Source organism: Prinia subflava, chromosome 5 (assembly GCF_021018805.1).
Source record: "Prinia subflava isolate CZ2003 ecotype Zambia chromosome 5, Cam_Psub_1.2, whole genome shotgun sequence".
NCBI lineage: Eukaryota > Metazoa > Chordata > Aves > Passeriformes > Cisticolidae > Prinia > Prinia subflava.
In genome coordinates this window covers 17,969,597-17,985,734 of record NC_086251.1, presented here as the reverse complement: position 1 = coordinate 17,985,734, position 16,138 = coordinate 17,969,597, and the positions used below count along the sequence as shown (strand labels likewise).

At 38.0% G+C, this 16,138-nt stretch overlaps 1 protein-coding gene across 5 annotated transcripts in view; it reads right to left on the bottom strand.

Moving 5' to 3' along the window:
• Positions 1–5,332: 5,332 nt before the first annotated feature.
• The window catches only part of CHID1 (chitinase domain containing 1), a 101,180-nt gene continuing 90,374 nt past the window's right edge, over positions 5,333–16,138 (bottom strand). For all 5 annotated transcript variants that reach the window (XM_063398229.1, XM_063398230.1, XM_063398231.1 and 2 more), the window contains 3 exons: positions 9,955–10,035; positions 7,613–7,655; positions 5,333–5,593 (listed from right to left, as the gene is read on the bottom strand). In XM_063398229.1, coding sequence (XP_063254299.1) covers positions 5,495–5,593; positions 7,613–7,655; positions 9,955–10,035 — 223 coding nt within the window. In that variant the 3' untranslated portion in view covers positions 5,333–5,494. The remainder of the gene's footprint in view (positions 5,594–7,612; positions 7,656–9,954; positions 10,036–16,138) is intronic.

Below are 16,138 nucleotides of genomic sequence, written 5' to 3'. Positions count from 1 at the left end.
AACCATAATGTGTAGACTTGACATACTGGAGGGAATTGTTGAAATCCTGTAATCTTCTACTCCATCCTCACGAACCTTTGAGGAAGGTGAGGCAGATCACTCAGCCAGTCCCTGTTGCACCCATACACAGAGGAGGAACTTAACAGCAAAAGATGACAAAGCTGGAAAATTAGATAGCCCAGCTCTGAGAACCTGCTCGTGGATCTGCAAAAAAATGCAGCAATCTGGGAAGCCCCACAGCAAAAAACCTCCATGGTGTACCATCTAGACATGAGGGGTCTGTGCCCTTCTGCTACTATGTGTTTATCTGCTGAGATTGGTGGCTTCTGGTAAATAAAATAAGGAAAGTTAGGAGGTCCCTAGAAAGACAACATGCTGCTTATTTACATGAAACATTTCCATATGATCTTCATTACTGCTCTCAAAAAATCAGGTGGGCAAGGTAATGAATGCCCTGTGATTCAACTCTGCTCCCACCTGGGCAACCAGCTGCAAATTCATACACAGAGGGGCAGGGGTTTAGTTTATGTTCTGCCTTCCCACACTAGGCAATTGCTAAATTTTACCCTATTTGAACTCCACACAATGATGGAATAAAATATGATAATCTATGTACCACATGAAGGCAGCTCAAAAGCGCCCATCAGCTTTGGTCTCAGCAGTTAAATGAAGGGTAAGTTCTGACATGCTGGAAATCAGAGTAAAAACTTGTTTCATTAAGAGTTTGTAAGAATCTTCCTTGTTTATTTCTAGGAAAAATGGCATAGAAATTTTTCTACAGTATTTTTACTAAAACAATTGTCAGTTACATTGTAACCAATTAAACATTGAAATATATCCAGAAAAGGTAACTGATATAAATAGGAATGTAAAACAACAAACTGTTTTAAACGTTGAGTCTTAGATTCCATTCATCTGCATTTTTTTTAAAAAATAACATTTTGTTATAATGTTCTAGTTCTAACAGAATATATTTTAAAACACATTTTGCTTTTAATTTCATATACTAACAAGACAAGTGATGTTAATTATCTTTACAACTGTTTGAATAAGTAGCATTAATCCAGTTCTATTCCACTTATTTTTTCATATTATGCTAGAGTTTTTTTCTAAAGAGATGATATGTTTTACCCCAACACAGACTATCAAAGTGATTGCCTGGCAGACTACAAAATACCAGTTTAGGCTTACTTAATTTGCACTTATTACATATAAAAGCGATCACTGAAGGAATGTTATTTTCGGGAAATAGCTGCATACAACCTCTTCAAGCTGCAGAGGTAGAATCCATCTGCTCTGTGCTGCCATTTGTTTAACTGAAGTCACAGAGGTGTACTGTGTATTAATCAAAACAGTAAACTTCAAAAAACATGTCCCAAATTCAGGAGAGACTGTAATTACAGCTCCTGTGAACATCCATTAGCTTTGCAGTCTCCACAGACGAGCATGCACAAAACACTTCCCCCACTCTTGCAAATAATTACCACTGGCAGCTCACAGCAGAAATGAAAGAAACATTTCTTATTTTTTTGCTTGAGCCTGTAAACACTAAATTGTTACAACTCACTCAACAATTCTTTATAACTAAGAAGCGGTTAAAGAACCTGTTTTAGTACTGTCATCCTTTGGTCTACCTTATCACATTATCTCTTTTCTTTCTCTCCCAACTTTCTTACCTGGAAGCTACACTTGGTTCTGCACTTTTGCACCTATATATGATTAAAAAAAGAACTATAACATGAAACACTATAGCAATGGTAGGAGAAGGGAATACAGGTGACCTTGCCCCTGATCAGCTGTGTTAATTACCCAATACAGCCTGGCCCCTGATAAGTCACAGCTCTATCCAATAAAGGTAAGTGCAATACAAGGGAGTGGGTTAGGTAGTGAAGGGAGAATTGGGGAGGAGGAACCTTGAGGAAATCATGAAGAATAATCCCAGGGAGAAGGAATCCCTGCTGTGAGGTCAGTGTGGGTCTGCAGTCAGAGCCTGTTGTTGGAACCTGCAGTCACAGTCTAGCCAGGTAAAAGCTGCAGTCAGAGTCTGCACACTGATCCCTGCAGTCAGAGTTCAGCAGGAAATAGCCAGCAGTCAGAGCCTGCAAGGGACACCTGCAGCAGGAGCTTGCTGCAGCCAGAGTCAGGGAACAGCTGGAGTCAGCATGGCTCAGATGTAAAGAGGAATAAACCAGGACCTTTTTCATGCTGTGATAAACAAGAAGTCTGTATCTCAGCTCATTTCTACCCTCTCACAAGAAGGCTGCTGCAACAGGCAATTTTTCTTGAAGGAGTAGCACCTCACAATGAGACAAGTGAAACAACTTATTATTCACAATTCTCTGTTGAATTTGCTTCTCATTACAAAGATGGTATGGCAGGTCAAGTTTTCAAGACACACTTACCACAAGAGATGAGATGCTGTTATCCCAGAAGAATGGTCCATGTGGTCCTACAGGCACCCAGATAAGTCCTCTTTTTGGTCTTGGTAAGATATTTAGTTGCATACAGATACAGCCCCTGCCCAATACCTGTTAAAACCATGTGTGTGATGATACTTGACAACAAAAATACTAGCTTTGTATCAAAGGCCAGCTGCAAGAGAATCACCTGCTATTTCTTCTTCTCGGTGAATGCAATAAAACTTGTGCAGAAAAATGTATTTATCTTAACCCTGTGTAAGTCTCACCCATGAAAGAAATCACCTAGAAATACAAGAGCAAAGGTCAGTTGGAAAAAATCTCCCCTTGGCATCAGGTAGATCAAAGATACCTTTACATTCATGGTGCTTGAGATCTTACACAAATAGAAGGAAATTTTTGTGCAAGAGAGGAAATTTCTTGCAACAAAGCAATTGTTCTTGCAACAGAGCCAATATACAACAAATTTTTTTTTAAAATGTATCTTAGAAAATTTAATGATAATATACTGTGTTCAAATAAACACTCTTCCATTTCACTGCTTGCTATATTAAGTCCAAGTTGTTTTAACAGAGACTCTCAGTATTTCTCTCCAGTCATACCCTTGATCCTTTAGGTCCAGTATCTTTGGCCTTGCCCTGCCAAATACCTCATTTTAGGAACACTTGGGTTTTTTACTTAGGAATAAATAATGAATTGGTACTTCAGCACTCCCACTTTCTGCCCCTTGTGCAGTTTTCACTTGTCATAAAAGAAGATGCTCTGCAGGACTCCCCTTTTATAGCAGCATCTCTCTCCTGTGTCATCTTCTCATACATGTGTTGAGGTACAAACTTCAAAAGAAAGCTGTTTTCCTTGTGGCTTACTGAGTTCTCAATTCTCTGTTATTACAACCTGACATTCCTACATACTGAAAAATTAGGGAAATGCAAGACCAACCCATCAGAAGCTGTTCTGCATTCATTCTGGAGCTCACAGCCCTTCCGATGCTCAATTCTTCTTTTTTAACAGAGAATTTCATTATTAAGAACAATGTCAACTTTGTTTCTTTTAGAATATTATTTCTAAAGCAACAAACATGTTTTGCCTTTAGAGACAAAGGCAACGTTCTTGGCCTCAAGCACCAATAATACCATGGATGGCTCAAAAATCCTATCTGGTACTTCTTACCTGGTATTTTTCATGATACAGCAAGGGTTAGTTTTATCTTTTTGAAACACAGAGGTACTTGTTCTACCTCTAATGATGGCAGAGATTTCCTTCTAACATAGCTGTACTCAGAGACAAACAGGAACCATGAAATTCACCAAAAATCATCACAGAATATAAACAAAATTAAAATTGTGATAAATTATATGTATCTTTTCTAGAGAGTAAACAAGCTAAAATTAAATACCACTTTCTTCCCTACATCTAATTTCGGAAGCTACCTACTAGCAAATATAAGAATGGATGCCATTTCAGAACATAACCCCTTTAATTTCTGAGTATTTTTTCTGAGATACTCTGGTTCAATAGTGCCACTGAAAGTAGAAAAAACAGTGTAATAGAATTTAATTCTTGTGCTATTCTAGATACCATTGCCAGAGTGACTTTAAATTGCTTTTGAACGAACTAGAAAGTTCAAGTTAATTGAACACATGGATTCATGTAGCAAATTATCTTACTACTAATGGTATGGAAGAAAGAAACCTGATTAGTAAGCCCAGCTGGATACTTGCAATGTGAGAAGTTCGAGAGATGCCAGAACTAAATCAGAAAGGTGAAGATCAATAGTTCTTTAATCAATGGTGGATTACAGTGGGATTTATTCTGCTGAAAACAGCAGGGGCAGATAAATTCCCCACTGAGATTAATTACTGGGAAGGGTGGATGTGAACAGAGGAGTGCAGTCATCTTTGTGACAACTGTAAGTGGCAAGAAGAACACCAGTGGGAGTACAGAGCTCTTTGCCTGAGTCTCTGCTGGTGACCAATGACACCCTTATCAAATTCCCAGCACCTCTTAGTTCCTTAGAAGAAATTGCCTTGAAGCCTGTGGATTTCTACAAACACAAATATTATAAACCAGGCAGGGACACAATTTCTTGGCTTTGTTTTTAAACCGATGGGTTTTTACAGCTGTTGGATTCCTAAAAAATCCATATTACAGAGACAAAAGCACCAATGTGTGCAGCTGAAGAATGACAGTTTCATGCACAAAGGTGCTGATGACATTCACAGTGCCAGGGGTGGTCAGAGCTGCTGGAGCTGTGTGCTGGGCCATGGAATCCATCATGTCCATGGAATCCATGATTACCATTAGAGCCTTTGTTGCTAACTGTTACAGTTCCCACAAACTGGCCACTAATGCATCGTGCTCTAGGGCTGTAACTCAGACACCAAGCAGGCTAAGCAGAATAGAGAAATCACAGAGCACCTCTTGTAACACTACTGTATTAGAAACAGGTCATAAATCGAAATTACTGGGACTTTGAACTACTTAAGGAATTTACTAACATGACAAAACAAACACAGCCAACAGCTTAGCTTGTCAGTGCTTGATTTTCTACCAGCTTGAGGGAAAGCCTTCTAATTCGTCTCCCCTCCTGACATTTTATGCTCACTTACCTTACCAGAAGACAGCAAGATGCAGAGAGTCCAACAGATTTTAAATTTGCCGGGTGTAATATGATGGATTTATTTGTTCTCTTACTTTGGTTATTACCAGCAGCTCTTTGAGAGGTCTTTGTCTTAAATTCTGATCAGATGGCATCAAATTTCCCATTTTACTTCTTGTAGAAAACACTTCAGAAAATATTTTCAACTCTGACTCCATCCAGCTGCTGGTCAGTTTTCAATGACTTGGAATTCAGGTGCTTTAAGAGAAATTTCTGTGTTTTTTACTGTGAATTTTATCAGATACCAACAATCATGTGTGTGGCAAATCAAAAAAGATTCTTTATTGGGAAAAAATGCAAGTTTAATACAGATATGATACAAAAAATATTTTAAAAATCATCTCTCCAGGATATCCAGATTAATTGAAGGTGAAGCCTCAGTGAAGCAAATAAAGTCTTTCTCAGATCATCTGTGATTTTAAAGCAGGTCATAAAAATAGTCCAGGCCTTGTCCCAGTTCCCAGATGGATATTCCAGTGCCCAACTCTTTTGCAAGCTCCAAGCGCAACTGGATGGACTAAGAGAAAGACATAAAGCAATCATGTCTCAGTCAGAGCTGTCACACACTCCATACTGCCATCTCTTCATGCCACTATCAGACCTTTTAAAAACATCTACCCTTGAACCAGCTACTGAAAAACCTCGTCTGTATTTCAAATACTCTCTGGTTAGCAAGCAATCATTCAGTCAAAGACACTTAATTGTACCAGTTAATTCAATGACCTAATAAAAGATTACCAGCTAAATTGACAAAATGTCACAGAAATAAATCAGATTTATGAACTATGCAAAGGACTATTCTAATTTAGGCTATCACTTCACAGTGTACAGAAATTCTAACTCTTCCCAGAAATATCTCAGGGGTAAAATAAAACTTTATCACTGAAGATGATCAGAATGATTTGTCAAATACCATCAAGATCTCTTGCCTACCCTTGCCTTTTCCCAGGACAGAGTCACAGAATAGAATTTCAAAAATTCTATTTGAAAGAGATTCTTGGAGATAATAATTAGAAGTTTCTTTATTTGAGCTCCAGCTAGAGCTAGTTTAGCCATTGGTTAACAAGGGAAGCAACGCCACAATTTACGTTCTGCCCTTTTTTTCCAGTTCAAACAAAAAGAATTAAGTTTTCAATCTTTTGCTCTCAGGTTTTCTTACTTGAACTGTAGCACTGCAATGTTTAAACTACTCACACTAGCAGTGTGTTTAAAAATAATTTACATGGGAAACAGAATAAAATATCACAGCATCATTAACAGATCCACGAGGCCTGGCATTCATGACTGCTTTTATGTAGTCATGAACAAACTAACTGAGCAACCTGCCAGTGATTATAACATTAAGGAAAAGAAATCCATTTTTCATGAGGTAATAACATTCAGGGCTTCCCAATCATCTTGACCAGCAAACAAATCTCAAAATATTACATTACAAGCATGTTGAGAATGGAAAGAAAACCTACTTCAATACATTCACCAATCACCACTGTTGAGTGGTGATCTGTTAGGGAAGAAATAATGAAAGAAATGTACAGGAATGAGTGTTCTTAACCTGGTTAGTGCTGACAATGGCAGGGCGAAATCCTTCCAAAAGGCTGAAAAAAACATAGCATAACAGCACAAGCTATCTTTTCACTGACACATTCACAATGAAACTTTCTAACACTCTCAGACATGCAGCACTAGCAAGAACATAGACCTGGAAGTTAATATCCCATATGTGATAGTACTTCCACCTATATTAGATTAATAAGGAGAAAAATCCTTTTACTCATGGTGCTTAAGATAGCAATCCTGTCCAGGAAAACAGGGCCTTAGATAATTCCATGCTGGTTTAAGCATAAAAAAAGGTCTCTGGTCTCTGTAAATATGACATAGTCTCACTACAGAAGCAATTCCCTTCCAGTACTAAAAGCCAGCAGAGGTTCAACACGCTGACTTCAGTTTAATTTGAGAAAATCTAAAGATAACTTCCTAGGAATTAAGGCTCATTAACCATTTTATCCTGTAGTCTGCTCTACTGCAGACTATTGTATAGAAGCTTTCAAAACACTGAAGTATGTTCCACAGAAACAGAACTGAGCAAAACAGGGTGATGCAGGCTGACAGGGAGAACCAGGACCCTGTTACAAAGGAAGGCCAAAGTTCTCCAAGCTTCCAGCCACCATGATGAGAAGGAAAATTTCTTTGGTATCCTATCTGAGAATCTGCTAACAACATGTCTGATAGTATATGAGCGGTGCACTTGAACAGATCCTCTCACAGCACCCGGCTGGCCTGGTGTGTCTTATCTCCAGACATGCTTTATCTTCAGAGAGCCCAAAACCCCATTATGCATGAGAGAAAAAACAACCTTCTTGCACAGGCAGCTGAAACTTTGAATCATAATGATTTACATAATATTTACATGAGGGCAAACTTCTTTCACAAAAGCTTAACTCAGTTCAACATTTTCTGAAATGTCTCAATAATGAAATGGGTCAAGTAAACATCTCTGTCCTCTTGCAGCCCTCTGACCTGAGAAAGTGGCACCTACCTTCAGTGTTGGGTAGAAGACTGCATGTTTTCCTCCCTTATTTCTGCAAAACAAGAAAACCAAACAGTCACAATAGCTTTGATAGATAACAGGATTTTAAACTAAGGTTAGAATTCAAAACCAGGTTGGTCCCTCCCAACCTTAACCATTCTGAGATTCTGTGGTACTGTGAAAAGGCTGACAGTGAAAACAGGATCCCAGAAGAGATCTCACAAGAGGGATGGTTTGATACCATATCATAGTAAACACTGAGATATTTTGTTGCAACTGGATGACAAAACTGTCAGATTGTAACAGCTGTGCCTGCTAAATGCGCATCTGAAAAAGATGAAGACATTTGGTTTTCTGATGCAAACCGTGATTTTTTTTCTCCAATTCCCTGAATTACTATCCTTCAGGCTAAGTTAACTGCCAGCAGTATAAAATATACAGACAGGGTAAGCTACACTGGGCACAAATACCAAGGCTGCATTTTAAACCACTAGTAATGAGAAGGATGAGTTACAAGGAATCTCACAGCACCACTTTACCACTTAGGCCAGGTGAAAAACTAGAGTGCATGGACAACCGAGAAGGAATTGCTCCTAAAATCTCACAACTTACATAAATGAATACTTGCCTATGCACTGGGACAAGCACTCAAATTTCTGCAACTATTTGTAACAGACAGTCTCTGCCTGCTACATGAAATCATTAGCTGTGCTTTGCTGAAAGATTCATGATTCCACTTCTCTGCAGACGTGCAAGATTTCCAGGTGAGAAGCTTCACCAGGGAAGCATACATATTTCAGGCCTGGTTGCCATCCCTGTCCAAGATAATTGAACCTTTGCAAAACAAAGTGGTAACTGAAAACGAGTTCCTTAAATAACCCCCACCTGCAGCCAGCTGAAGCACACAGCTGACTGCCGAGCACAGCACAAGTGAAGTTGAGAATGATTTTCAGACAGAGTGGACTTCATGCATCAAAAATTCCTCCAGGAAGCCCCCACACAAGAACCTCCAAAGGCTGGCTTCAAAGAAAAAAGAGGAAGTACTACTGACAGGCTATCCCTTTGCCACAAGTTCACTTTGCCATGTAGGAAATGTAATTCAGACATGAATCCCTGAAGCATGCCATTCAAACAGAGTCCTCAGAGTAACTCTTTTGAGAGCAAGTTTTCATCTAGTGCTCATTGTGTCTCCAACAGCATCGGACAGTAAAGATCAGAAAAACAGTTTCTGATTTATTCCTCTTTAGTTAATACAAAAAACTGTAATTGCTTGGTACAAAGTAATTTTGCAAGAGGATACCAAATAATTAAAAATGAAGGTATACAGATCTCAGTATTTTTATACAAACAGAAAAATTTAAACACTGCTGAACAATAGTTTGTTTTTTCTCATAAATAAAAGTCAGAGAAAATTGCAGCCTGAGAAACATCTTGAAAATTAAACTAAAAATAGAAAGGTAGGCGATTTGTAGGTTTAGTTTTGGGTTTGGTTTTTTTGATTGATTTTTTTAATATTTAAAAATATTTGACCCAAGAGTGTTTTGGAAATAAAGAAGTTTTGATTGTTTTTACTAAAAGCTTCGAAAATGTGTTTTACTCTTCCTTTCAGTTGGGTACCTTCACGTTCACAATACCTCAACAATGCATTGAGTAATATACATTACACAGCTTTGCAGAACTAGTAGGATTTGTTTGTATCGTTTTGCATATTTTGGTATATTTGCATAAAAATAGCAAATTATCAGAGAATTATGAAGATGTTGCTGGGTTTATTTATTTAGATCTATTTTAAATGGATTCTTCCTAGATCAGGAATCTTCTTGTCATTTCATGATGAACAAGGGAGGACAAAGAACATTATTACCCTTAACGCTCTCCGTTCTCTCAGAAACTTAGTCACTTAGTTTTACTTCTATTACATTTCTCTACAGTCCATTCCATCTAGTGTAAATTTGTCACTTAAACAATCTTAGCAGCTGTGAAACCAGGCTCTTAGATGCACCATAGATTTTTCTCAGGACTATTTTTGGCTCTGTTATTGGTAATCACTTGACAGCTCACAGTACTCATCTCAGAACCTCTGATTAACTGACACTCAATAGATAACTTTGATGGATAATTTCTAAAGATATGACTCATCAGACTTCTAAAGATTGTTCTAGTTTATGTAATTTTATTAATCCTTCTCTGATTTTCTCCTCTAACCCAAAACACTCTTATGCTGCAGTTCAGTGTTGACACACAGATCACAACCAGCAGAATTTCCATTTGCTGTATTCAGTTCCATACTACAATCACTGGCCCATGCCCAAAAATATTTGCAGAATTCTAAGTTAATAAATGTAACTCACTTTTTGTATTCAAAGTAGTGTTCAGCAATTTGTTCATCCCAGACAATTTTTGGCTTGTGTTCCTTCAAGGTTTCAATGTACCTGCAAATTAAAAACATAGATATGAAATTAACTTTTCTAAGAAGCTGTTATCATATTACATTGCAGAACTTTCTGAAAGAGCAGTTTTACCATGTTATGATGTTGAACACAGTATCAAAAATATCTTGTTGACAACTAATTTCCTAAACCACTCTACAGTTTCATGTTCACATTTCTAGGCTATTTTTTTCTAAAGTGTTGCATATAAATATCTGAAGGGAGAGTGTCAGGAGGTGGTGCCAAGCAATAGGAGAAGAAGCAATGGAATGGGCAGAAACTGATGCACAGAAGCCTCCACTTGAGGAAACACTTCACTGTGTGGGTGACCAAGCACTAGAACAGATTTTCCAGGGAGGCTGTGGAGTCTCCTTCCCTGGAGATATTCAAAAGGTGTCAGGGCACAATCCTCAGTAATGTGGTCTGGAAAATCCAGCTTGAGCAGAGAACTTGGACCAGATGGCCTCCAGTGCCCCCTTTTTCATTCTGTGACTGTGTGTGATTCTGTGACTTAATTAATGTTCATTGATTGACAAATCTGCTAGGACACACTGAAGGCCCTGTTTTAATATTTCTACAGTCTGAAACCCATATGTCAAAGCACAGGAGCTGAAGTCATCCCTAGGCTGTACACAGCTGTGTCCTCCACTATGAGGCTTATGTCATCAGGGAAGTTCCAGAAAAGAAGCTAGCTAATCTTCTAAAACTGAAATTGTCAAGGAATGTTCACTGCTAAGTAATTCTGCATAATAACTTTCCCCTGGAATCACTGGCTTCTTGGCATTATTTCTTGCATGGGCATTTTGAACATGGAATAACCTATTTCCCTGACAGGAAGTGAGGCTGGAGTACTACTTGTACCCAAAACCCTGCAAGGGGAACTGGGCTGGAAGAGCTGGGATGCTGTAAATCTATAGCTCACAGTATCCTCTCAGTGCAGAGTGTGTCTGCATTTCTGACTGCAAAACAGAAACAAAGCTGCTGGCTGCCACGTGTCAGAGGACCAGAAGATGGCAAGCTACTGCCAGTGATAGAGGCCACATAGGTGTCACACAAAAATGAAAAGTCTCATTCCCCTGTCTCCTCTGCATTTTTTAACCTGAATCTTTGGCCATCTCTTTTTGAAAAATCTATCAAAGCCATCTCCCACAATTGGTCTCATTCTTGCAATAATTTCTCTGCTTATGACAGGATTTGGATGGAAGCATTTCCATCAAATAATCTTATTTCTTATTAAGAAATTTACATCAGCCACTATTCTGACTGCATCAGTGCTGCAATTCCACCTCACTATCATACATCAAGAAACAGAGAAAAATTTTGTACTGCTAAGTTTGAAGATTTGTTCTCTCATTTAGTATTATTCTAAACACAATTAAAACAGTCAGCATCGCCACAATCATCTCTCTTTTGCTGTGGCTTGCTTATTCATATATTGGTAAATTGTTTCCTACTGCTAGAGGCTTTAGAAAAGATTTTCTTTTGTATTTATGTTAATGAACCACAGCCAGGCATGGATTTATCTCTACATAAGCAAACACACAGGAACAGGTGAGCCCATGGAAACATGCAGAGCTCTGGCCCTCTCCCTCAAACACACACGCCCTGGAATAAGGGGCCTTTTCAAATAGGGTAAGTTAGACCTTGGAACCTGCCCATCCCTTTTTAAGATATACAAAATTTTAAGTTGCCCACTAGAAACATATGCAGAGACTTAGTTTTGTATATTTAAAATTTAAGGACAGATTTTAACAAACTGCCCCATTCCAGAATGACAACTTCAGTAATGACAGGAGACTACACGCATATAGAATATGGTACCAAGATGGTCCAGACCAGAAAAGAAGAATTGCAAAGCAGCCAAGACATCCTGGCAGACAGCTTTGTTCCTGAATGTATGACTTTAGATGGGAAATCTTAATTTTGCTTGCTAAAATTCCCAACACAATTAAAGAATGCTCAGAGTAGTTATGAACAAGCTTTAAGATTAGAAATGCAAGTGGAACCAATTACTATACCCTATTCCATAAAAGGCATATTATTATTTTGAAATCGTTAAGGCATACAACACATTTAATAAGCATTTATCCTGACCAGGCACAGAGAATTTATTTCCCTTTCTACTGTCTCTAGGCATTTATGCCCACAGTATGTGACAGCAAAAATGAACATGTTCATCTTGAAATCACATCTACAGTGATGAGACTAGCTACAGGTTTGAGGTGGGGAGAAAAGAAGCATTAGCCCCCAAATTGTCACAGCTATCCATTAATCTTAGGGAGCCTACTTGAAACATACTAACTTGGTTTTTATGTTTCTCCGTTAAGGACAACAAAAATTCCAAGCACAATGTTCAAAATAATAAGTTCTCATTTACTTCAGTGGCAATTGCATCATCAGTGCTTATGAAAATCAAGCTTTATATTTTTCAACCAGACACAAAGTTGCTGTAAGGAGCTGGGAAGAGGTGCAGCAGCAAACCGCATCTGTTTCCCACGGGTTTTCTATTGCCCTAACTTGGGAATAACCCATTCCCTTCTTGTAGTCATTTTCCCTTTACTTGATTCCTTTTCTTTCAGTAAAAGAAAGGGGGTGAGGACTCCAAGACATGCCATATTATCCCATAATCTCTGTAGTATCCTACATTGTGCACAGTAAGTGGAAAGGTTCCTATGTAAAACCGCAGCAGCTCTATCACAACACGCTTGTCTCAAACTAATGCTTACCAGGCACTCTTAATATTATCTCTTAGATGGGGCAGTACTTAACAAATATTTAACATGCACTGGTTTAAATAAAGAAATAAATAGCAAAGCAAAATTTGCCATCACACCGAATAAGACAAGGGATGTCAACATGTCCAGAATGGCAGAATTCTAGATAAATTTTCAGGTTCTCAAAGAGGAAAAGAAAGGGGCAAGAAGCTCAGCACAGCCAGCTTTCCTTTTTTCCACCCCTCACCTCACTCTATACCTTTCAACACTGCTATTTTTTTCATCCTCTCTTTCTAATTTATCCCTCTTTCTATTGCCTCTGTGCCAGTTCACTTCTGCTTTTATGCTGCTATCCAGACTAATTCCTCATCCATCAGCTCCTAACTTACTACCTTTCTTCTTTACCAAGCTGCCTCAGCAGTTAAGAGAATGAAAAACACTGAAAACTCAGCTTCGCTGCCTTGCACTACATATTTCCTGGGAAGTTTGTGACCATTTGCAGAGCAAGTCATGCTGTTTCTGTGGTGCTAGCCTGATGAAATATCTGGATTATTGATGCCAGCCTCTACTGAAGCACCAATGCAACATATAGAAATGCTAGATCTGCATGGATCATCAGGAATATTTACAAAAGGCAGATGTCACCTGCATGTCCACCTTGCAAATACATGTTCTGACACAGACAAGGGCCATTCTGGCTCGCTTAAATTGCCATGTCTTTGTCAAAATGGGCACATCCTGGTATTCAGACAAGAACTATTATGTGTGTGACAGATACTCCTGGTTACACACACTCTGGGTTAAAACAAACATTCCCTTCTGCAAAGTAAAGGAGAAGCCAAAACATACGTATTATGGAGTAGCTGTAAAGTCAGTCCTGCCAAAGATGTGTATCTATGAACAACCCTAATGTGGCTACACCTACACAATATTGCACTTTACTGCTCATTCAATGAATAAATAAAGGAACCAGATGAAAGGTGCTCAAGATTTATGCCTGGTGTTCCTTTTCTAAGATGCTTTTCCTCCAAAACATGAAAAATGGCATGGCTCTGGAATATGTTAAGGTAAAACCCACAATCTTTAGTCGCTCCAAAGAAAGTATTTATCTTCATGGATAATGCTTTTTTCACTGAGAGGATAAAGAAACCAGTCTCTAGTATATCTTTTGCAGCAAAATTTACATTCTAGGAAAAGAGATAGCTTCATATTTAATTCTTAGACTAGGTTTTATTTATGAAGTTAAACTTTTTAATCTTCAGGTGTTTTGCTTTACTAGTCCTGAATCACTCTTCAACCAAAAAACTTTAGTGAAAAGGAAACCACTGCTGAGCATACATTGCATTTTAATGTTCTTTTCTAACACTTTATATTTTCTCCCATTCTCACATGAACAAAACTCTGATTAGAAGCAACAGGTCTCTAATCACAATGAAGGATCATTTTCTCCTACTACATAAAATTGAGTTTATCTTCCACTATACCAAATTTGAGATATTCAGTCAAAGAATAAAAATACCACTCAGCTTGAAAATCTATACCACATATTTTCTTTTTGGTTTTCTTCAGTTATAATAGGCTTAGTTATTAAAATGTGAACCTACCAGGAATTGTATCTCCAACACTATCAACAGTGCCTGTGCATGGCAACACATGTTTTAGACTCAGCTGGAGAGGGCCCCTCTTCCCCTTTGATAGGGAGCTGTATCTCTTAATAAAAGTCAGAGAAGTCACACAAAAGGCTGTATTCTAAAGCTCGAGAGTTCTGATTTCTGATGCAAAACAAATAGACAGAAACAGCTCCGAGACAGTTTTCACAGGAGTACCCCTAAGAACATTCTCAGTATGTATCTTCCCAAAAAGTGCCAGCCCGCTTCCCCACTGCTCTGTGTACATCAGGACACTCTGTCAGTGGGCAGGTACCCATCTTCAAAACAAGATTTTTCAGAGGGATTGTATATATAACCAGTAAGTCAAACCCCCTTTTATTTAATGCTTAATTTTTGCTACCTTGACACTTACCATTTAAGGTTTTTCTTAAATTACTTCCTTTTAGGTGAGACAAAATCTCAAGAAACAATACAATCTGGAGACACTTCTAAAAAGAGGTTTTAAAAGTGGGAATTTTTTGGCCTTCTCGGCTTCTTAAAAGATAATTTCTAAAAATCAAATACAAAAATTCTGAATATCCTATAAGCTAATGAATGATTTAGTCATGAAACTAACAGTTTTGATAAATGATGCCTTCAATGGTAATAAACAAAAACACAAAATGAAAAAAATTTGAAAAAGAAAACAGACTTTATGCAGATCTTGAGTTCTTACTCACTCAGTCCCTGAAACTGCAGCATGCAAAAGGCAGAGATGCCCTGCAATTTAACAACCTTTAGATATTAGCCTTTAAAACAGTTTTGAAAGCATGCATAAATTTATGAAAAACTTAGCAGAGTCATTAACAGCATAATGTTATTTATGTGTGTGTACATATGTGTGTATATATATAGCATGACACAGTGCAGTAAAAAAGGTCAATAACAGACTGAACAATTAAGCTTTCACCACACTGGTTCCATCAGGATCACTTAAGCACATTTTTACTCATCTCCTCTCTCCACTCAATAAAACCATATTTACAATTTATAGGCTTCCAACTTTATAAGGTGATTACGTTGCATAGCACTGTATCCCTTGCTTGCACACTAAAGAAAGAATTCTGATTTTATTAACACAAATCCCACAAGTTCTTTCAAAAGAAAATAGGTTATCCAGGAAAAAGACAGCTACTATGTATGTTCTAGAGAATCAAAAGAATGCACTAACATTGAAATAATTTTTACTGTGAAGACTTATGCCTCTGAGAGGAATGGAGAGCATGTTATAAGCCTGTCTATGGGGTATATTATTCAAAAATAATTCTGTTAAGGTCTTCAGATTGTTTAATGTAAAAGAACTTATAAACACAGTTTGAAGAGAGGAATCAGTCAGTTAGCTGTTAAAATATCTAAGTAGCAGCCTAGAAATGAAAAATCTATAAGCAAGCATCATCTTTCTCTAGTAATCTCTCTGTTGCTGCCTGAACCTTGCTCTGTGAGTTTCAAAAGGCAATAAAATATTTTTACTATTTTAATAGTAACAGGTTTCAAACACAGTAGTTTTTCTGGGTGTATTGCTTTCAGTAAATTTTATAAAATCATTCTCACTGATTTCTTCACAATACTTCATTACTGACTTGACAGATGACACTTTTCAGCACTTCCACTCCAACCTCACACAAAGTCACTGACCTTGTACCTTCTGCCATGATTCACCAGCCCAATAAAAACAAGCAGAATCTCAGTGACACTTCTACCATTACTCTGGGCTCTTCAAAAGAGCACCTTGTTCAGCATTCC